This window comes from Bubalus kerabau, chromosome 22 (assembly GCF_029407905.1).
Source record: "Bubalus kerabau isolate K-KA32 ecotype Philippines breed swamp buffalo chromosome 22, PCC_UOA_SB_1v2, whole genome shotgun sequence".
Classification (NCBI taxonomy): domain Eukaryota; kingdom Metazoa; phylum Chordata; class Mammalia; order Artiodactyla; family Bovidae; genus Bubalus; species Bubalus kerabau.
In genome coordinates, this window is record NC_073645.1 from 40,516,395 (window position 1) to 40,540,464 (window position 24,070).

The 24,070-nt window shown below is 37.7% G+C and overlaps 1 protein-coding gene across 2 annotated transcripts in view; it reads right to left on the bottom strand.

The window, feature by feature from the left end:
• Positions 1–1,226: 1,226 nt before the first annotated feature.
• The window catches only part of RAB11FIP2 (RAB11 family interacting protein 2), a 39,938-nt gene continuing 17,094 nt past the window's right edge, over positions 1,227–24,070 (bottom strand). Inside the window, exons 4-5 of one of the 2 annotated variants that reach the window (XM_055561032.1) lie at positions 8,580–8,625; positions 1,227–2,321 (exon numbers count right to left, since the gene is read on the bottom strand). In XM_055561032.1, coding sequence (XP_055417007.1) covers positions 2,094–2,321; positions 8,580–8,625 — 274 coding nt within the window. In that variant the 3' untranslated portion in view covers positions 1,227–2,093. The remainder of the gene's footprint in view (positions 2,322–8,579; positions 8,626–24,070) is intronic. The other variant, XM_055561034.1, reaches the window with a different exon arrangement.

The following is a 24,070-nucleotide window of genomic DNA, read 5'->3' on the forward strand; positions in this document are numbered from 1 at the left end:
GGTATCGTGGGTCATTCTATAGAAAGTAAATTTGGCCAAAGCATATTAAAATATCTGCAGATAATGTCATAATACTGAAAACACATGGATTCTAATACTTTTAAAAGTGTAAGAAGAGCCTCGATTATACGAAAAGAAAAACTAAGAATTGTGCAACATTTAACAAATGTTAACTAAAAATGGCACCATGTTAAAAAATAAGTACCAAGACCTCAAATGAGAGAATAAAATTTTACACCAGACTGTGAGGTTTACTACAGAAATTGAGAAGTGAAGGAAAAAGTTGGAAAGAGCTATTTTTCCTTCTCTTTTTCCTCATATTAAAAATTATTTTTTGTATTAACATTTGGGATTTTTTTTCAGAATTTCAAAATTTGTGCTCTCATAGGAAAACTAAAGCAATTCAGAAAAATAAAAATAATAAGGAATTTTAGCTTATGAATATAAACTTGGCCAAGTATTATCTGATTCAAAATATTAAAACTGAGCAAAACAATTACATGTGCTTTGTTATTTAACTCTCAATGAAGTCTTAGTAGAGACAAATATTAGACAAAAATGTATTTGGTAAAAGATTGGGGAATACATGTCTCCTTATACAGGTGAACTTTTCATTGTAAATTTCCTTTAGAAGAAACAGATTTCAGTATTACACAGTATGTATTTCAGACTTTTAAAGTTAAAAAATGAGCAGCAGATGATTAGTAAAATTTTTATATCACTGTTTTCACTTTAAAGACTAATTTTGTACAAATATATAAAGAAAATTCATGAAAGCAGTCAACATTCTGGGGGAGCAGACTTTAAAAAAAGTTAGCATACAGTTTTGTGATACTGATTTATTTTTAAAGGGTTTTAAGTATGTGGAACAGTATAAATTGTCATCCTAGTAAAGATCTGTTTTAAGAACTCACCCCTCCTTTAGTAAATCTTACTGTGGTTCAGAACCCAAATGCAACCATCTGTTCCATTATTTATGTAACTTGAAACCAAGCCTAATTCATCATTCCTAGAATTTGCTCATTGCTCTGGGTTATCAGGCATCAGAATGATCACCCACTCCCCCCCAAATTATCTTCGGATATAACTTCCTAATATTTTCTTTGATAGTATTTTAAAGACATTCAAAATCTCAACAAAACAAATCACATTTGCTTATCTTCTGCTTAAGGCTTAAACAAAGCTCAGATATTACGACAAAAAACTAATTTAAAAAACTCATGCTGTTGTGAAGTTAATGAAGTTTCCTAAAATACATCATTCTTTAAAAAGGGACTTTGGGTCATTATTTTGGAAAAAGAGAAAGGATCTGATGGTAGAATAATATATAGTAGCAGCTTATTTTGAAACCAAGGTTCATATAGTCAAGAGTGATTTGAAGCAGCTTCTCTATAACAAACCATTTAGAGTATTAATAGCAATGCTGATTTGTTTTGCATCGACAGAGCACACATATATTTCCAGATTAAGAAACCCTAATTGGTATCCTATAATTTTAGAGGCAATCAGTTGTTTTTAAATGTTCTAAAAACACACGTATATATGAGGTATATGCACGTATTTTACATACAAAGATACATGAACATCTAGATATTCATGTACACATAAATGTATATAAAATATGAAACCTTTTTTTTTAGTAGTGTTTATAATGATCAGTACTCCTGCAGCTAAATGTCTATAAATTGACTTCTGAGAAACCAACCACAGTTTCAATTTTGCTTTACGAGAAACCTGTTCCTGAGGAATACGTCATGTACTTCTGAAGATACTTCTAGGTCTAAGAGAGATTAGTGGGCCAGCACCAGCACCTAAGTGAATCCTAAGGAACGGCTTATTCACGAGAATCTGGCCCATTTTCACTTTAAAGGTTTAAATTATTGAGCTCACTTCAAAGGTCACTCTTGATAGTCCCTGCTAATATTTACAGGTGAAATAATTTTTCACAATGAAGGAGAGTACGTAATGAAACCTGATAGCGTGGTCTCTTTTTCAGTACCAAGCTTTTCTATTTTTCGTCCTCTTTCTTCCTTCTTTTCTCCTTCCCTCCTCCTGCCCCCGCCCCCGATTATAAATGCAGTACCACTGGCTTGTTAAGTATTGGAGAATTTGCCAGCTTTCCTGGACGGCTCGTAGGGCACTCTGAGAATACTGGGCGTCTCCTCCATCACCCTGACCAGGAGGTTGTCGATGTAGTCCTCCAGCTCCCGGATGTGCGAGTCTTTCCTCCTCAGGAGCTCCTTGTGTTTCACCAGCTCCTGCAGTACCTCCTCGTAGGTCAGACTGCGATAGCCTGCAGTGGCATCAAAGGGGTTGCTCTCCTAGAATAGGATGAAGACGGTCACTTCAATAGAGTATCAGGGGCAGATGATGAACTATTTTGAACTTCAACTTTTTTCAAACCCTCGTCCCTATCCTTGGCGAGAACCCGTGCGACAGTTCACAGCATGTCTAGCCAGTTCTCCGGAGAAGGCAACGGCACCCACTCCAGTACTCTTGACTGGGAAATCCCATGGACGGAGGAGCCTGGTAGGCTGCAGTCCATGGGGTCTCGAAGAGTCAGACACGACTGAGCAACTTCACTTTCACTTTTCATTTTCATACACTGGAGAAGGAAATGGCAACCCACTCCAGTGTTCTTGCCTGGAGAATCCCAGGGACGGGGGAGCCTGGTGGGCTGCCGTCTATGGGGTCGCACAGAGTCGGACACAACCGAAGCAACTTATTAGCAGCCAGTTCTCAGGAAAGGACTAGAGCAGATGTACCCACACCTTGATTACAACTCTAAATTCTTCTAAAACCATTTTTTACACTGTGTACAAATATCCTAGTGTTAATAAATGACCATATAATTTAAGATTAGATTAACAGATAAAATGTTCTATAATAAATATAATTTAAGAAGACGAAACCAAAAGATCTGTAGGAATCAACTGTAGGAAATATAAGACGCTATTCAAAACTAGACCTTTGGACATTAATTTAGTTCTCATGGAATTGCTTCCACCCAACTAGAGTTTAATGTTATGCCTTTGCCTCTTTATTGAAGATGGTTATAAGAAACAGCATTATCAACTCGGCTTTAGATATTTGTTATGAAATGTGGCTGGTGTTCAGAACTACTATATACTATTATATAATAATATTATGTAATAATAGTATATAATAATTATAAATCCATGGGCAACCCTTGCAAGAAGCTCCATGGGAATAACTATTATTTTAACTTATAGGCAAATAGACCTTTTCCTCCTCTGAGAAACTAGTCTATTTTTCTCCTCCCAGTACTAAAACCTGTATAATTTATTTCCCTTTTTGCCCTGGTTGTCAGGAAACTCAGAGTTCCACCACTATCATGCTAACAAGATTAGTATATCTGCACTGTCTTCCACTTCACTTATTTTGTTTAATCTTATTCTGTTGGTGAAAATTCTTTTAACACAAAGGTAAAACATAAGCCAAAAAGGCACTGATTAATGTTTATTATAAAGCATCCTAATATTAATAGAAAGTATTTCTCAGGAATTTCATCAAAAAAGCACTGTATCATCATCTATTTAAAGTGTGTAATACTGAGATTTTTCATTATGCAAAATGTAAAGTAGCGATCTTTATGGCATTTTATATACACTTCTATCACTACATTCAATGACTGGAATTGGTGTTCATCACTTTCTTTCCAAACATTTCCTTTTGGCTTTAAAGCAAATACACTAAAATCCTGAGGAAATGGACCTTGCTCTTAAGGACTAACAGTATCTAATCTATTCAGTAGAGGACTGAGAACCAGGACTGATAAATATAGATAGGTCTTTTTTTTTTGTCATAGAAATTAAATTTGTATTCATTTTTTAGCATCTATTTTAATTTGCTATGCATCCAAGAGTTTTCATCAGTAAAGTCAAAGTGCAGCTTTTCATCGCCTTCTCCCCCAGCCCCTGTGAGTGCTGCACCAGGGGCATAAGCAAGAGCACAGATGCCAGTATGTTTGTGTTAGCCAAGCACACTCCCTTCTCTAGCTAGGATAAAGGCAAAAAAATGTTCTGGGCTGAAAACTTCTCCAAGCCACAAAATCCCTAAGGTGTTTTAGAGAAGACACAGCTTGCACTAGACCTTCAAAGATTCTGGAAGGTACAAATGCATATGGGAATCTCAAGCAGTGGGCTCTGCTTGTTCAAAGGAGGAAACAAAGCTCAAGGCCCAGGGGTCAATAAAGGTGATCAGCAGAGTACGGCTGGGAAAGAAGGTTCAGGGCAGGGCACAGAGACAGACAGAAGTTGAAATGGTGGGTTCCAAACAGGCCATCAAGGATGTCTAATGCTATCAGACTTAGTGCTATGGGAAACAGAGCCTACTGAAGGCTGTGGAAGAGAGGAAAGATGAGTAAAGCTAAATTCTAGCAAAATGGTATAGCAGTGGGTAAGACCATTTGGAGGGACCATGGTTAATTACAAAGTTATTTAACAGTATGTGGTACAGGCATTCTCACTTGTGTCTGATTCTTTGTGACCCCATGGACTGGAGCCCGCCAGGCTCTTCTGTCCATGGAATATTCCAGGCAAGAATACTGGAGTGGGTTGCCATTTTCCTAGCCCAGGGGATCTTCGCAAGCCAGGGATCACACTCGAGTCCCCTGCATTGGCAGGTGGATAACACTGCGCCACCTAAGAAGCCCCCACTTAATAGTACAGACAAAAGTTAGTAAGAGTCTCTACTAGATTAACAGAATAGAAAGGATGCTAAAAGGAAGTAAGTTTAAATTCTGTTAAACATATTAAAAATAATGTATTTTACCGTTAGAAACTGGTACAGATACAACTTTATGAGTTGTGCTATCTTTGTCCCCCAAACATTTCAAAATATTGTTTTACTACAACAAAGGGACAATTCTAGAGATATGCTGGTTTACTTTGTAGTTTCTTCTCTTTCAGAGCAATTAACCTTTTGTTAGAGTAAGTACACACACATATTTATACGTTTATCTAATTGGTTGTAAGTAGTCTAGAGATATAAAAGTTATAATTTTCTAAACACATTCTTATTAACATTTATTACACTACGCATGTTTCTGAAAAAAAAAAAAAAAAAGGTAAGAAATACCATAGAGGTAAGTATATTTAAAACGTTAATTGAAAATAAGCTACTCTCTTACTTTAACCAAAGTAATTCTGTACAAATTTGAGACAGAAACCCACATAGGTCTCACTTTTCCTTCTCTCATAAATGAGACGTTCTCCAAGTTCCCTTTCAACTCTAACATCTCCTGGTCTACAAAGTGATTTTTCTGAACTGCATTAAAAAAAAAAAATAATGTCCAACTAATGTGATTTCATTTTTCTAATACAACATTTACTGAAAAATAGCTGTTCTTCTGAGAACTGCAGGGATTAATGAAATTAAACTAAATGAGATTCATTATCAATTGATTATTTTACTTTTTTTCTTAATTTAACATAGTAATAGTGTCAGATTGAGCCTCTCTTAATCAAATTATACATTTATGAACTGATTTCTCCAAATTAATTAAGTGATAATATACACTTAGAAAATCATTTATATTGTTACATTTAACACTATACCAGCACTACCAGAGAATGTAGCTAAATTTTTAACATTTCTCTAAAACGGGGATTAAAAATATCAGCAAATTCTTTTATTTTGACATAAGTAGCTTAAATCATGCCACAATACAAGTCAATCTAAAATTTAATCTCTCAAAATAATCAATTATTATCCCACAATATTGTTTAATACTTTATAGCCATAATCTAGAATATACAAATCCACTAACTGGCTTATTCTTCTCTTCACAATCATCTTGGAAATACACTTCTGAGCTTTTCAATAAATTTTCCATTTGTCCTTTTATGTGAAAATTTTACCCCAAATTTCTTTATCAAGTTTCTATGCCAAAAAAACCAAAAATCTTAGAAACACATGTACTATAAATTATGTTCTGGAATAAAATAATTAAAAAGTTTTATGCCTAGCTCCAGATTTATCTTGTATTTGAAAATCATGTAAACCTAATTTTAAGCATAAGATTCTTAATTGACTAAATATACTCAATAAATACAACTATCTTTCTGTTTTTTATATAATTCCAAATAAAATAAAAGATTAATGCATACAATAGGAAATAAAAAATATTTTCTAGTTTCAAAAATTATTTTGCTTAAGAACTCTCAGGCAAATATAAAAATAAATTATTTTTTCAAAAGATACTTTCAATACTATTTTTGGAAAAGCTAAAATTGAGAAACCTCCAAACTGGTAAAGACTCAAATAACTTAACACAGGCCTCCTAAGTACTCAATTTTTTTCCTCTAGCACTCCATATAGATGGCACATATGTTTTTAAGATGTCTTCTTATATTGAAATTTAATGTAAATTTTTCTCCTCTATTCCTCTTTCATAACCAATCTTTTTTATTACTACCTGACCTCTGTTAAAAATTTCCATACGCAGATATAAGAAAATAGGTATTGGTGAGAGAAAAGAATTACTACATGAAGCTTTCTAACTGGAATTTTAAATAACTTGTGCAAACGACTTTGAGAATTACTAGTGATCTATTTTTACTTTACTCATAGTCTAGCCTCTTAAATTAGGAAATGTATATTTTTTACAATATTTAAATTTCAACAAAAGCAAATTATCAAGACTCAAAATAACTGAAGATTTAAAGAAAGGTTGTCCTGGTAACCAAATATTGGTGGGGTACTAACTGACATCCAAAGCAACTAGAGGAGAGAGAGAGAGATAAGATGAAGGCTTGGCATTCTCTGATCATCTCATTATTGTTCTAATGAGGAACTTTGCTCTGGGAATATCATCTCAGCTACTTTCACATCTTTTGTCCTACTCCCTTCATCTCCCTTTCAGTTCTTAATTAGGCCTTAAAGAGCTCACACTGCCCTTTCAACTGGCTACTGCTCCTGTTTAAACACTGCGCTTTCACAGACAGGTGTTGGCACCAGCATGTAAGACATACAAACTTAATTACAAAATACTACGTCCAGAAGGGGGAAAAAATATAACTTAGTGCATGGCTATTATTGGAGAACTTAATGTAAATTACTTCAAACATCTTATAATCTTCAACATAAAACTTGTTCAAATACTTTTTTTCAACAACGATCAGTAGGAGGATGAGCTTTCTCCTCTTAATTGTATCTTGCAGTAAATTAAGAACACCTAGTAATCCTTTAACTGTCATTTAGAATAGTTAGTATTCCAGAGAAAAATAATCACACATCAAGGATTCTTTTATCACCTTTAAATCCCTTAACTAAAACAATTTTCACATTTTATTTCTTTAAAGAATTCTAAGGATGCTTTTGCAGCAATAAATTACAAGATTTGGAAAAGTACATTTACAAGCACACAGAAGTTGTAATTAAGGTTACTTAATAAACAATAGCTGCACATTCAATCAATTTTTTGATGTTGCATTTTGAGATTAAGTAACTGCCTGATAGAATTCATTTTACTATCTGATCAAAGGCTGACTTCATATATTCTGACGTTTCTTGCCAGAGTGCCGTAATATAAAGACTTGAGTATTTATGAAACATCAAAACGTACAAATCATTTACATAAAACAGTGAAAACACAGTACAAAGTCCTCTGCTTCTATAATGTTTCCTACCATTTTAAAGACAACTATGTTTAGAGTGGTTTACACAACACCATGGTTTCTTCTAGGCCTATCACATCACAGAAAATTGTGATATGTTACTGCTTTGAAAAATTCTTATTATACATCTGGATCACACACGTTAAGGACAGATGGTTCAAACAGCAACCACCAGCCGCTTGGAATAAAGGCTCTATTTCTGTTACTCAGTGAGAATGTAGTTTCCTACCAAGACATGTGCCCATATTTTAGAAAGTAACTTATTCTCTAGGTTTAATATAGTATTTAGAATTGACTGAAGATGTTACTGAACCTCTGAACAGAGATGGAAAACTGAACTTGAAATAACAATGAAATGAACTTAAAACATCTGAATAATCCTTGCAAAATATGCGAGTTAATTTAGCAGGTCGATACCAAGTCTGTTAACATATTTGGTTTCATTCTGACTTAGAAGGTAAATGTCCTAGAGGTTCTTTCAAACACACTTTCCTGGTTAAATGGATCTCTTGCCAGGAAGCTTTTCCTATTGTTAAATATTAACAAGCAGTTTTATTTTTCCTTCAATCTTAGTCACAACAACAACAACAAAATGCTAGTTTTCTCCACATGCTCTTATTTCATAACTATTATAATGCTGACTTTGACATATAGCTTTCTTATTCATATTTAAAGAGCCTGCAAACAAAATCTGTATATTCTAAATGAACTTCAATTTTAACTAAAACTGTTTGCTTATACTTCCATAGATCATACCTAAGTCATACCCTATGGTATATTTTGTGTTTCTTCTTTCTCTGCAGATTATTACACTAAACCATAATCTGTAGGTAACAGAGGGATTCACGGAGATGGAGGCCTTTTTAAGAATGTGCCGCAGACAGCCAGCCAGCGTGTGGCTTGGTTTTTGGTAATTCTCAAACCCTCGATACAACTTACCGGAATCTTCCTGAGGTCCTCATGACTTGTCGGATTCACATGAAAACTGAGCAATAAAAGACAAGCATAAATGTTAAAAGCTTATCACAGTCCATGTGGGAGGAAACATGAAAGCAGAACATTTCAACCAGCACTGCAACAACAATTTCTAAACTCCTACACCACCTGGGTGACTGACATTTAATCCAGGATGTAAAAGAAAAACAAGATTTATGCAACATACTATAGTTTTAAACTCTGAGGGAAAACCCTTCAGTTAATACTAGAATTGAAGAACTGTATCTTTAAATACGTAGTTTCTAAACATGTTTAAATATAAGCAAATTTACCTAGTCAGCTACTTTATAAAATTAAAATTTGTAATATTATCATTCATTTAATACACACGCACATACCTTAGGCCTTCTGAGATAAAACTAAGGAGACTTAAATTAATTTAGGGTGGGAAGCATGTAGAATGAAAAGAGTTGAAGCCATCGTTTAGAACAATTATTCCTATAGGTGTTAGAAAAATTAACCTTTAAACATTTTCCTATCAAGGAGAATGAATTCAGAGCTGTGTGAACCATTTCTGTCATTAATGCATTTCTAAGTAGCTGGTCTTCAAAATTTAAATACCCAAATGGACCAAAACAAAATGGATTTCTTCCATGCAGAGGATGAAAACATCACAGCTGAATGTTATAATCATTTTCCTCTTTAACACGTGTCCATTAGGAAGGGGACTGCAACCAAAAAGAAGCTAAACTTCAAAGCCATCTGCTGAGTAAATATTTCATCGTTGCTATTCAAGTTTAATTTTTACCCAGCACTTAATGACTATTAGCCATCAGAACCTCTACAAAGCATTAATGTCCTAGGAACGTTTTTAATCCTCACAGCCCCCACAAAAAGACTTCACTGTAAAAGATATATATATATATATATATTTTTTTTTTTCATTATCTGTGCAAGTACCTGGAATCCTTTGAAGAAATTCACTTTGAAAACTTTTGCTGCATGCATGAAAAGTCTGGGCACTGAAAAATATCTATTTTCACAGGGAAAAATATCTATTTTCACAAGTATATGTCCCAAGCTGTAAATCCACAGGGCATGTGTGCATGTATGACCACCTTGAGAGAGTTTCTCATATATCCAAGGTTTCATTTGTTATGACTAAAGGTTTGTGGTAGTAGCTACCAGAACTGGTTGCTGACCTCTTCTGCCTAGAACTCCTGTGGATAAATTTGGCATCTCAGTAGAGCCTGGTGACATGGTAGGGAAGACTGAGACATGTTTTAAATATCAATGATGCACCATTTACAGGCCAGTTTGGCTGACACATTTTCTCATTCCCAGTACCTCACTATCTTTATGGTGTTGTGTGTGGTCCCAGACTAGAGTCACTGTACCGGCAAAGCCTCAAAAGTCTGACAAAAAAGTGGCTTAGAAGAAACAAAAACAAATCCAAAATACATCATCATGTGTACCCCTAGGCCCACAGTGCCTCAGGAGCAGCTGATAACACGCGTGGTTCCCATCCTCCCCGGTTTTTGGTCCAAGGAGGTCAACATCAGGGACCTCAGGACTCTCTCTTCTTGCCCATTATCTCAGTGTGCTGTTCTCTGATAGGTCAAGAAACACATTCTGCGGTGGCTCTCTCCATTCGACTATGATACTCTCGAGGACAAACTGATGGGCTGACAGCACACCACAGTGGTTACAGGCAGAGAGGTGGTGGTGTGAACTCAAATCCTGCTTTTTCCCTTTACACACTTGCCTTTGAGTGTGTCTGGGTTCCCTCATCTGTAAAATGGGAATGCTAACAGGAGGAATGCAACAGTCCCATGTAGGACTCTTGGGAAGATCAAATGAGATGATCCCAGGTAAAACATTCAGCACTGTGGCTAGCAGACAGCACATGTTCAGTAAATTAATTTACTGAATGAATATTTACATATCACTTATACTGTGCCAGACACTGTGTTTAATAATAAGCACTTTAACCAAAATTAACTCATTTCATCTTCATAACCCTTAAGGTAGGTATGATCTTCATTTTCAAAAGAAGGAAATGAGTCACAGAGACGTTAGGCAGCTTCTGGGAGGTGGTACAGGAGGTGAGTGGTGGAAGTGACACAGGACAGCCCTGTTTTCTGCTCATGGATCCACTTAGTGAGCACCGGCTACACCAGTGAAGCCCTGAACACACAGGGCTTGAGGCACAAGACACACAATGTTTTGAGTAAGCACACAGGAGATGTGCCCCTGCAGGGGGAATAGAGCACTCCTGAGTTAAATTCTTAAACCACCTAGAGGAAGGAGGCATTCTAGTGCAGCAAATTAGCCAAGGAGCATCTAAGTCCAGGAAAAAGTAGGACTTAACACTGCATGAAAGATAGGCGTGGCAAGCCAGAGAAAGAGCACAGGGAGGCCCTGTATCATCTGCTACTGCAGGACACCAAGGAGACCAGCACACAGGCAGCAGGATGGGAGGGAGCCCGTGAAGGGTGGTCATGTAGGGGATGAGGCCCCTGGAGCTGGTCCACAGAGCAGCAGGTCACTTCTGACGAATTTCATCTTTCATAAATGCTACTAGATGTTTCATAGGGGCTTCCCTGGTGGCTCAGATGGTTAACAGTCTGCCTACAATGCAGGAGACCAGGATTCGATCCCTGGGTTGGGAAGATCCCCTGGAGAAGAGAATGGCAACCCACTCCAGTACTCTTGCCTGGAGAATTCCACGGAGAGAGGAGCCTGGCGGAATACGTCGATCCCATCACATCCTTAAAGAATAAACAGTATTACAGCTGTATAAATCTCATTACATGTGTCAGGAATGCATTATTAGACTAAGAAATAGAAATGCTCATATTATACTTATTGTAATAAAAGTTTTAAAGGAACAAGACATTTAGGACAAAAATTTTACCAAAATCACAAAGCTAATAGTATGTACAATCCAATGGCATTAGCCTATGGGATGAAAGTGAAACTCAGCGACAACCTGCAAATGGTCTGTGAATTGTCAAGAATGGTCACAACTGGAAGGGAAGGAGGTGTGGAGTGCAGAGAGCCCTGGTCTTCGCCATCGTACCTGCGTGTAACCCGAGCGTGCCCACACTCGCGGCCCAGGCAGCCATCTGAGGCCAGAGCTCTGGGACTGGCCATTGCCTGAAATCCAAAGGCAGAACCCGTCCCCTGTGGTCGGCTTTACATTCACAAACTGACGTGTCAAACACACGACCAACCCAGTCATTCACAGCTGCCTTTTTTGATCTGTCCTTAAGAGGGGAAAAGAGTTAACTGAACTGGATTGAATTAGCCTGGGGAGAGATAAAATGTCTCTGTTGATCGATTTGCGGCGCCGATTTGTGATCCTTTCCCCTTGCGCTGCTGTCCTCGTGTCAGACAAGACACTGAGGAATATAGGCTGGCTGCTCAACTGAGTTGTTGACAGGTTAAGGAAAAGGTTTTTAAAATCAGGTGTAAAAATAAACAGACATGCTCATACTGAAAATGTCTTACACAAATTTAAACTTTACAATTAAAAAAAAATTATTCTTCAAAATCAGGACTATTAAGGTGGCAGCAGGAGATTTTAAAGTACCTTTAGACTGATAAAAACATGTTTAAATTCATATTTTAAAAAATGTTTTAAACTAATAAAATGCTTTACGTTAACATTCTGAGGTTTTTAAGTTTAAAAGCTTATTTTTTTTATCTTGTGGTATTCCCAAATTTTAAAGAATTTTTAATTCACAGTACTCAAATATATTTCAAGGGATCACTACTGTCTCTTCAATAACATCACAAAAATTTACTTTGAAGTTAGGATAAATACGGAGTAAGCAAATTAGTGAAACTTAAAACTGTCCTTCAATTTCTGCTATGGACTAGCTTCCCACAGATAAGCCAGAAAAGCAAACCAACGTTTATAAAGTGATAAAACTACAGAAATCACTAAGGCATTTGGCAGTGACCTGAGTTTTTTTCTTTATCATTCCTTTTCTCTTTTTAAAACTCCTTTTGTTCTCTTTTGGAGTGAGAATACCTAAGAAAGCGCAGATACAGTTAACAGTGAAAAAGTTTATCAAGACAAAAAAAAAAAACAGAACAAAACCCACAGAAGAACAAAGATCTATTAAAACTGATTAACTAGCTGCCTTGTCAGTATAAGACAATACAAACTGTGGAAATTCCTGGCTCTAGAATTTTATATCTTTCAAGGAGAAGTCATATAACAACACTTGAAGCTCTACTGAAGGCATTTAAAAATAAGTATTATTACATCTTCCACAATACATCTTTCCAAGATGTGTTACTCTGGAATTAACAAAGCTAAGTCCATTTTAGCCTACAACTTGACCCATTTTGTATTTAAGAAGTGAATTCAAGTTATCTGCAAAATTCAGGAGGTGTCCTGCTTGTCTGGGAGGGAGGGTCAAAAAGAGGAAGGGGAGTAGAGGAGTAACTTTCTTAAAAACGCCATTTAATTCCTGACACTGTACAGGAAGTAAGTACCACTTTAACTACTGCAGAACCCCTGACATGAATTCTCTTCAAGGGAGGGTACCCTAATATTGATCTTCCTGTTTAGTTGAGAGAGGGGGGCTCTGCAGACCTGGAGCTTCATTTGCGGGAGAGATGTAGTTCTGGGGGAGGGGTGTAAAGTGAGAATTATAATACAAAACCTTTAATGAGTGTGAAAAGAGGAAAAGTAAAGTATGCCTTTTACAGAGAAGCAAGGGCAGGAAGTAATGACACTGGTCAAGCCACAACTGGTATTACTGGACTTGAACCATGATACCAGGGTGAGCACTTTACACGCTACCCCACTTAATCCTTGAACATTACGGAAGAGGAAACAGGCACGGCAAAGGTAACAACAACGCTCCAGGTAACACGGTTACTAAGGGGCAGAGCCAGGATTCAGAGAAAAACAGCCAAAGGTCACCATCCGAACTCTTAGTCACAAAGTCCAAGCACCTCCCACACAGGCTTCCACTGGGAGCTGAGAGAGGCAGGTCTCAAGGCAGCCAGCACAATTCCTGAGCATTCTTCCAATCAGAATGACTGAAAAAAGTGCAAGACCCAGACATTCTTACAGACAGAACAAAGGCTGAAAATTAACAGGTACTGAACTTCTTTGTCTGTCCCCTCTGAACTCCCCCGCTCCATTCTGCCCATCTCTGCACCCAAGACGGCTGATCGCTGGAAAGTACGTCACCTGGGCCCCTCGCCCACTGGTTTCCAGCTGTGCTTGACCACTGGGAGATACTTGCGAGAGACTGGAGGACAGAAAGAAGGGGTCTCAGCCCCATGGCACCACAGCTCTGCCAGTAGCTTCTGTACAAACAGCCACAGCTGTCCTTCACACTCTGTGTGGCAGTCCCTTCCAGACACGGCAGGTCCCTAGCGCTACAATACGCCTTCCTTGGTGTCCCAACCCCGGCCAGCCCTCCATACGCGGTCTCTTCATTCAACTTTCTTCAATTACTCACTTTGAGTGTGTCATCTGTTTCCTGCTAGGAATTTAACTGATGTAAGAATACACAATAAACGCCATACACTGTTCACTCAATAATTTAAAATAAGAAAGAAAGAAAACCAAATGCAGTTCTGAAATGGTTTAACTGAAGTGACTGGGATTTGAATACTACTACTGTACTTTATTATGGCGCCTTCCAGTATATAACACATTTTCACGAACAGAACTCCTTTAAACATGTTTCCCAAGGAACAGGAATCAACACACTGGAATACAGTCTCCCACAGTAAGATCTCATAGGTGAAATCCCGTCTGATCCATCACACCTTCGGATTCTCCTGCTCCCTTGCTCCTATCAGACCCGCTATGTGGACCCCCACCAACATCCCAGTTGTTTCCTAATCCGTCTGCATTTACTCACCCCTCTCACCAGAGCATACTTAGCCCATCATCCCTCAGATGTTTCCCCACTTTCATTTTGCCAATCTCTAACTCCTCCCAAGCCCCTCCTGCCGTCCTTGTTACTTTACTGACTCACCTTTATAACTAACCTGAAACACATCCTCACCGCCGCTTTTATGAAGGTTAACAACAAATCACTTTTATTTACAGCAATAGCCTCATTCTCTTTAACCTCTCAGTTCTCTTTGAAGAGTATTCTCTCTTTCTAAGATCTGTGATCTGTGATGGCCTAAATTTTCTCCTATGTTTCTGATTACCTGTCACCTTCCTCATTCTGCCCTAGGTGGAAGACACTAGCTATTTCTAAAGGTTCTGCTTTCAAACTTCTTTTTCCTCTCTACCTTGGTGATTTCCTATCTTCCCACTACTTCAGCTGCCACCACTATGTGGACTGATGACGGCTACATCTTTAATCTTCAACCACAACTGCTTTATCCTTTGTAACAACACCTCCTTTACAAAAGTCTGTTCAGTCTCAGACTGGGTATATTACTTGCACCTCAAAGTTGTCCCTAGCCAATCATCACCTTGACTCTTCTATCAATTCTGTCTGACTTTACTCTTCTGGTACAAAAAGGTGAAACCTTAACTCAGAGGCACCCCTGACTCCAGCCTTCAGCTTGCATGCCTCGTCAGTAGGCAGCCAGCTTCTCCCCACTCAGCTTCTGGACGTGCATCTCTCATTGTTTCCTTGCTACACATTTCCAATGTTGGTTACCCTTCTGCTCATGGGACCACATGATGACCTACACTAAAACAGCCTGGACCACAGTAACAGCTTCCTCTCAGGCTCTACCACCCTCCTTCCATCCCATCTAGCTATGCAACAGGCGTGGGTAGGATATTCTAAAGCTCAAGTCTAACCTCGTCATCCTTCTTTCAAAGTACTGGCCTCCCACGTCCTCCAGGACAATAACAAGATTTCTTAGCCTGGCTTTCAAAGCCTATTGTGCTTAATTATATCTTTTCAAACTTACTGCCCACCACTCAGCACCCAGGTACAACCTATTAAATTGCTCTACATTTCGTATTTTATTCTTAATTAGGAAACAAAAATTTCATTACCTATTTCAAAAAATTAGGATTAAAAGAGATTTAAAATGGAACATTTTTTTAAATGACAAAGTGCTAAATCCAATGTAAAGTGTATGATCCTAGATACAGACCTTACATCCTTCATAAAAAGTAACTCAAAATCAATCACAGACCCAAATGTAAAGGACAAAATTACAAAACTCCTAAAAGATAACACAAAGAAAATGTAGATGATCTTGGGTATGGTAATCATTTTTCAGATATTACACCAAAGGCATGATCTATGAAGAAAGAAAAAATTTACAAGTTGAACTTAATTAAAATTAAAAACTTCTGCTGTACAAAAAAAAAAAAAAACAACTGTTAATAGAATGAAAAGTCAAGTCACAGACTGAGAGAAGATATATGAAAAAGATATCTGATAAAGGACTGTTATCAAAATATACAAAGAACTCTTAAAAGTCAACAATAATAATCCAATTTAAAAACAGGCCAAAGATTCCAACAGATCTCATCAAAGAAGACATACAGATGGCATGAGGCATAAAAAGATGTTCAACATATGCTACTGAGGAAAAACAAATGAAAACAATGAGGTACCATCACACACCTACCGGAAAGGCCAAAATCTGCAGCATCGACAGCACTGAGGCCACCTGAGGCGGACACGGGTGTGGAGCAGCGGGAGCACTTACCATACAGGCCAGCCCCTGCGCGCCACGGGGTCCACCAGAGAAGCTGAAAATCACGTCCACACAAAAGCCTGCACACAGATGCTTACAGAAACTATTCCTAATTGCCCAAACTTGGAGGCACTCAAGATGTCCTCCAGTAGCTAAGTGGATAAACTGGTACATCCAGACAATGGAATATTATCCAGTGCTAAAAAAATAAATAAATAAACCCTCAAGTCAGGAAAAGAACGTGGAGGAACCTTAAGTGCACGTCACTAGGTGAACGAAGCCAATCTGAAAAGTCTACACAGACTGTATGATTCTGACTATGTGACCTTCTGGAAAAGGCAAAAACTATAGAAACAGTAAAAAGATCAGTAGTTTCCAGGGGTCTGGGAGGAGGGACCAGTTCAATAGGCAGAGCACAAAAGATTTTTACAGAGTGGAAATACTCCATATGATACTATAAAGATGGAGGCATGTCATTACACATTTGTCAAAAGCCACAGAATATAGCACACCAAGAATGAACCCTAATGTAAACCACGGACTGTGTATAGTTCTGATGTGTCAATGTAGGTCCCTCAATTTTAACAAACGTTTACCACTCTAGTGGGGAATGTTCATAATGGAAGAAGCTGATTCTGTGTGATTGTAGGATGACACGGGAAATCTCTGTACCTTCTGCTCAATTCTGCTGTGATCTCAAACTGCTCTATAAATAATTGTTTTTTAAGTCTGCATTTTGGGTATCTATCTTAATCCCTGAACTCTCTACTCCTTTCTACCACAGGTTGCTTGAAGAAAGGGAACAATATCTCAATCTTTTCAGTCCAAACATCTGACACAGTACCTAGGGTATGGCAGATGCTTAACAAACGTATGTTGAATAAATTAATAGCCAGTGCTTAATAAAAATTGAGCTAATAATTGACTGAATAAATAGTTGATCAATAAAGGCTTCGACAGGAAATAATCAAGTCCCCAAAGAGCAGAGGAAATCAATTTTCTCAATAATGAAGATCACTTTGATCTAGACCTGAGAGTGTATTACTCGGGGGGCCGGGTGTGGGGGGGCAGTTCATTCTTTTTAAGATAGAATTACTCTGATACTTAAAACTGCCAATATGAATTGAAATAAGTTTCAAACTGGTGACTTCTAATAAAATCCATTCCACTAGCCAGTTTACCAACCAGGTCTACCACTTTGGGTATTTGATCACAATACAGATTAAATTGAAAATTCTTTGGTAAATCCTGAAAACAATTTGTAGAGGTTCAGTGTTAAAGGAGTTCAAAGAATGTTAACAATTCCTTTTATAAAAGCCTTTAAAAATGAAGTGCTGGTAGAGAGATTCCACTAAAAAACAAAACCTTCGGCACATTTCAATTATGTCTATTACACATGCAAATAGGGCTTAAGAGTCAAGGTGCAACTCAATACTGCTTTTTTCCTTTCTTTTGAAGGGGGAGTTGGGGGAAGTGAGTACCAAATCAAATTAATGTTACTAGAGATTAAAATACTCCATTATCTCTCCTGGGACTGGGCATGCACACTGATACCTGGATGGCAAAACAGAACCTAACACATAAATGTCCGTGGGGATTAACAGTAATTTACTTATTATTATTCTCACAGGGTATCTTTTATGAGATCTCGTAGGCAAGATAATTAAGAAATTGTGGTCAGTGACATCACAGATCATGGACAGCAAACTCAGACCTAGCTGCTTCTCTATCATGGTATGGAAATCTCTATGTTATTGACAAAGTCCTAAAACATTGAGGACTGAAGGATATCCATGAAATTAAGGCATGTTTCATCAAGAATATTATGTTTGATCAAGTTTAACTTATGGTTTTTTTCCTGGTGAAAAAAGAATTAGTTATAAATAAAATGTAGTTAAACTGAATAGCAGACAACAAAATAAAAAAATAGTCGATCAATTTACAAATTTCCAAACACAAGCCCTATGAATTCCGAGAGTTTGCCATTTCTTTAAAACTAAGCTTCTCAAACTTTGTTCTCGTTAATACTCTGCCTGATGCATGAGAATACATGTGACAACAAGCATAGATTGCCTTGACATCTCAAATTTAACTTAAAAATTCAGGTAGATTTTTACATTTTATTCTGCACCATAATCATGTTTGTCTTAACACAAAAAAGACAATCTAGGCAGAGGTAACTCTTCCATGAAGGAGGGGACAAAAGCAAGTTGGCCCACAGTGCCCCTGGCCAAAAGTACCACAAGCTGGCTCTGCACCCAGGACAAAGCCAAAAACAAAGTCAAAGTATTAGCTGCTCAGTCACGTCTGACTCTTCTGTCTCTATGGACTGTAGCCCACCAGGATCCTCTGTCTATGGGATTACTCAGGCAAGAATACTAGAGTGGGTTGCCATTTCCTTCTCCAGGGATCAAACCTGGGGTCTCCTGCATTGCAGGCAGATTCTTGACCGTCTGAGCCACCAGGAAGCCCAAGTTCTGGAAAAGAAGCCTTGGCACCCTCTGGTCACCAGGACGGCCTCCAATGTTCAAGAACATCCTGCAAGGGGTTGTGGCCAGAAAGCACCTGCTTCCTTAAACCATCATCTCTGCAGCGCTTTCAAGACGAGGTACACGAGGCCACCGGACTTCCTGGGGCCTCTCCACAGGGTGACACAAACCCCAGGCTCGGTGTATGTATCCTCCTTGGAAGCAGAGCTGCTAGGGTGACTGGGAGATTTCTGGCTATGCTACACCTTAGGCTGAAAAGCCCAGCCTTAAGAAGTCTTGGCAAGTTAAGAGCTGGTTTTCTAGGACTCTAACATTGTGTAATTTTGCCAGAAAAAAAATTATTGTTCCATGTAAAAAGACTTTCTAGCCTCTTCTTCCAAACAAGAACTTTTAAAAGAAAATAACATTTATAAGACAAGTACCCACTTATTTGGTTAGAAGGGATATACTACTACCTGTGTGAATTTCCTAAGGCAGGGACCCTTTTCCCAAAGCAGACTCAAACTTTGAGGAGTTTTCCATAAGCAGCAGTTATCCTTCTTACTCTGATAGCTTTGAACAATTTAATTTGAACTCAGTCATGTGAGTTTAGAAAAACTCATCAAGCTTTAAGGTTAAGCCACAGCTTAGATATTTACCCTGCACTGTTCTTATTAGTGTTATGTAATAATTTCTGAACACAGGATTATACACTGCCTTCCAAGTCATAAATTTTCTACTTAAATAGGGAATATTTTTACTTAATTTCAATGTGGTACAGAGTTTATTTCATCAAAGATTATTACTGAACATACACATTGAAAAGAATTTTTATGTCTATTTCTTTTTACCAAATGTATGTTCTTTATCAGTCAGCGAAAAATATGAACTCCTAAGTTCTTTTATGATTTATGATTTTTAAAGCTGAGAATATAGTTACTTGTAAATAATTTAACTTATTTAAAGCAATCGTTACTGATTCTATAGATGCTTTGTAGTAAGACCACAGCAAGAGCCACCATTTCCAGCTTTACCACGTGGCAAGCCTACCATGAGCGCTTTATGGTGCCTAACATCGCGCAATTTCTCCCACAACGCCAAGGCTGTCATCCCATTTCACAGTGAGGCTCAGAAAGGCTAAGTAAGGTCAGACAGCTATTCAACAGACTCAAATCCAGACCTGAGTCCTAAACCTGAATTCTTTATACCTATCCTATACGTGCTTTAGGATATTCTACTATGACTATACTTTTACTTTTACATAACACTGAAAAGTCCTCTGGTAGAAGTAGTTAATCAAATATATCTTCTGAATCAAACATGAAGTTATATCTGGTATGATCTCCATTTTTAATTTATCTGGGAAATTTAATTTCTTTGAAAGTGAAAAAATCTACATGAAACAATATATTGTACACCTCAAGTAAACAAAACATGTGATTAACCTGAATATCCCCATTCCCACACCAGGCTCCATAACAAAGAGGCTGTTATCCTTAAGGCAGAGCTGCTGCAGGGCACTCACTAATTGGCTCCTGGAAGCCTAAAGGAGCAAACACACTTCCTCAGAACCTACCAGGCAGGGAACAACAGACTGAGACTGAGACTCCAACTGGAAAAACAATGGTAAAATTACTAGGTAGTTAGCAGACAATTAAAGATAAAACAGTATATAGTCACTGTTATAAAACATTCTTTCAAAATGCATCTCTCAATTTTTAAAATAAGCTTCCTTGCTATGTACTAAAAACTACTCTGTCTACTCATTCCCCAAGTTGAAAAATCTCGTTCAATGGTCAACAACAAAAGTTCAAAGGCCTCTTCCTTGAAGAAGCACTTCCCAATCTCTAGCAAGCTCTTCCTCTCCTTTCTCATAACAAACCGTATTCAACACAGTTCACTCGGCCTGGATTACTGGTCATTGCTTACACGTCCCACTCCCTAGCTTAGGAGGCTACTTGTAACCTATGAATCTCATCTTTACTCATCTACCTCCAGCCCCCGTAGAGTTTTACAAACATGTTTGTTGAAATGACCTTTAAAAATTGGCAATCTGAATTAAGTTTTATTCTGGGTAAACTGACCCATGTAATTGCTATTAAGTAGTATTAGCACTTTTGTCAGAAAGATATCTAAGCTTAAAATAAATATATAAAATACATAAAACATTTTTATTTGTTGTATACTATATTTAAAGTAGTTACATAATACTGTACTTTAATATTTATATTGATTTATATACATTTACATTATATTTATCATCTGTTATATGTGTGTGCATGTGCACACGCTCAGTCCACTAAGTCACGCTGGGATCTTTGCGATCCCATGGACTGCAGTCTGCCAAGCTCCTCTGTCCATGTAATTGTCCAGGCAAGAATACTAAAGTCAGTTGCCATTTCCTCCTCCAGGGGAATATTCCCCACCCAGGATCGAACCAGCATTTCCTACATCTCCTGCATTGTCAGGCAGATTCTTTTCCACTCAGCCACCTGGGAAGCTTCTGTTATACAATACTGAATTGTATTAGTATATCAAATCAAAGATAAATAATTTATATTTAAAATATAAGTTCAAGGAGACAAATGTCAAATGCCTGAATTCTAATATTCTTAGAAACTAGCTAAATGCATATAAGGAAGATGATTTCCAAATCAAATTAATTGCATCCTATCAATTCCAAATCAAATTAATTAATTTCTATCACCAGCAGCTATTTAAAACACTCTGGCCACAGGTAACACTACCACCACATGTTAAATATATAGAAATAGCACCTGTATTTAAAAAATTAAAGCTTTATTGTTATGAAGGGTAACCATAGGTGATGTGGACACAGCAGTCCAAAACGAAATGCTTTAAACATCGAAGCAGGAGGCCTACAAAAGCGGTGCACAAACAAGGGAAAAGCATAAAAGAAAGAAAAGTTATTCTTAGTGAGAAACTGACAAAAGGGATCCCAAGGGGCAAGACTTGGTAAAGCCAAAGCCACGGAGAGAAATGCATGTAGTAATAACAGTGTTAAGGTGAATACACTTTAAATGCATTAAGTCCATAAGCAGTTATAGAAATGTGCATTCCTGAGTTCAAAGAAGCTGAAGTATTTTCCAGGTTTCAAAAACAAACTCTCATGAACTGTTACTAGGTTGATACTAACTTCCTTGTCTCCAATAACTCAAAATATGTAATTCCTATTCTCTAAAAACAAAATTCTAAAATAAACAGCATCACATTAAAAACACAAAAAACTCAAACCTCTTCATCAAGACTGGAATGCCAAGTTTGATTCAAAGACTAAAGATCTGACACTGCTACAATACAGTTCTTACAGTGCTGTGATTCATCGGATTTAAGACACTGATTAAAGACACATCACTGAAATGATCCTCCTCGTTTTTCCTCCTTTACCAGTCCCCCAATATCCCTACCCTACACACACACACAGGCAGAATGGTCAAATCCCATCTATGTTAGTCCAGAAATGTATCTCAGAGATGTTCCCTTCTTTCCATCCTCACTGCCAAGTGACCTCAATCAAACTCTCACCTCAACCATCATGGTAACTTCTTAACTTGTTCTCTTGCTCCAAGGCCTCCTCCCTGCTGCCACTCCCGGCCCCAGGAAATCCCCATGCTACAGAATACTGAAGATATTACTCTGATGGTATCACAACCCAATGTAAAAATCTTTCATAGTACCCCAATGCTGATATAATGTCCAGTCCTTAGCATGGAATTTAGACCTAATTTTTATGTGCCTGTTTTGATGAGCTCTTAGAGCAGGATTTGTATCTTAATAACCTCTGCTATCCTTATATATAGCAAATATGAAAGTGAAAGTGTAGTTGCTCAGTCGTGTCCAACTCTTTGCAACCCCATGGACTGTAGCCCGCCAGGCTCCTCCTATATCCCAGCACGAGACCTAGTTCTAGCTTATTCATCCAAAAATAATGAAAATTGAAAACATCATTTGATTATGAGATCTGAAATTCAGAAAAAGTCATTCTGATGGACTTGAGCAGACAACACAGAGGAAGCAATGGAATGAATTAGAAGACCTGCAAGGGCTTTCTTCATATTCTTAATCTTCAGAGTATAGCATGTTTTAATAAAGGCTTACAGACTGGGAGTTTTCTGAACCAGATTTCAACTCATACCTCAACAATTTCAAATTTACATAGGAAATAATTAGACCAAGTATCTGAAATTGAGACCATCTAATCTCAGACTTAAAGGTACCCTAAGAAAATATGGGAGGGACCCTTGCAGTACTTTGGCCACCTCATGCGAAGAGTTGACTCATTGGAAAAGACTCTGATGCTGGGAGGGATTGGGGGCAGGAGGAGAAGGGGACGACAGAGGATGAGATGGCTGGATGGCATCACTGACTTGATGGACGTGAGTCTGAGTGAACTCCGGGAGTTGGTGATGGACAGGGAGGCCTGGCGTGCTGCAATTCATGGGGTCACAAAGAGTCGGACATGACTGAGCGACTGATCTGATCTGATCTGATCTTGCGTATTATGTAAAAGCTAAACTGATGGAAGACAGTCCTCTCTGGCCTAGATCCTGACTATTTTAAAGCTCAAAGAAAGTGGACTGCCCATTTGGAACAGGCAGTTTTAGTCAACAGCCCATAGGTGAAAAATAAACAGAATAGCCTAAATTTAGAGCCTGGGGGCTACAGTCCATGGGGTCGCAAAAGGTCGGACACGAATGAGTGACTACGCACAGCGCACAGTCCGAATCACAGAAGTTACGTCCTTCCAGTGTATTGTTCTCAAAGTTCATTAATGGCAATTAATGAAGATTATTAATCTATATGTAACAAGCTTCCTTGTTTGTTGATTTTACAAAGAAATAATTATCTCAAATTCTATCTTAAAGCAAAAAATTTACATATTGATTTATAAAAATTAGTGCATTAAGGTCACTAGAATATAATCTTGTATTTTCCTATCAGAAACTTCAAGACGACTTACATTCTACATCTTGTATTTGATCATATCATAACAACCTGTTCTCTTTAAGTATTGGACTCGCTATGTGTTATCCTGTGTCCAGTGCCTAAGAGCTCGTTAATTACCTAAACTATATCTCCATAGGTCTTGTTAATTACCCGTCTCCTGTCTCAGAGGACCTTGTTAATAACTTGTACAGTCTCTCTAAAGAGGTCCTAACAACACATTAAAATTAAAGATGCTTTTCTTTTAGCACCTGTCAAGTGCTGTAAATTGAGAAATTTTCACATCAGTTTATTAGCCTACAGTAGTTTTTATGGATTTTTTTTTTTTTTTGGCTTGTTTTCTTTTCTCAACAGATTCTCTGTGTATCTCAATCTCTCAGCTCAAAATAGTAATAACTTAGCAAA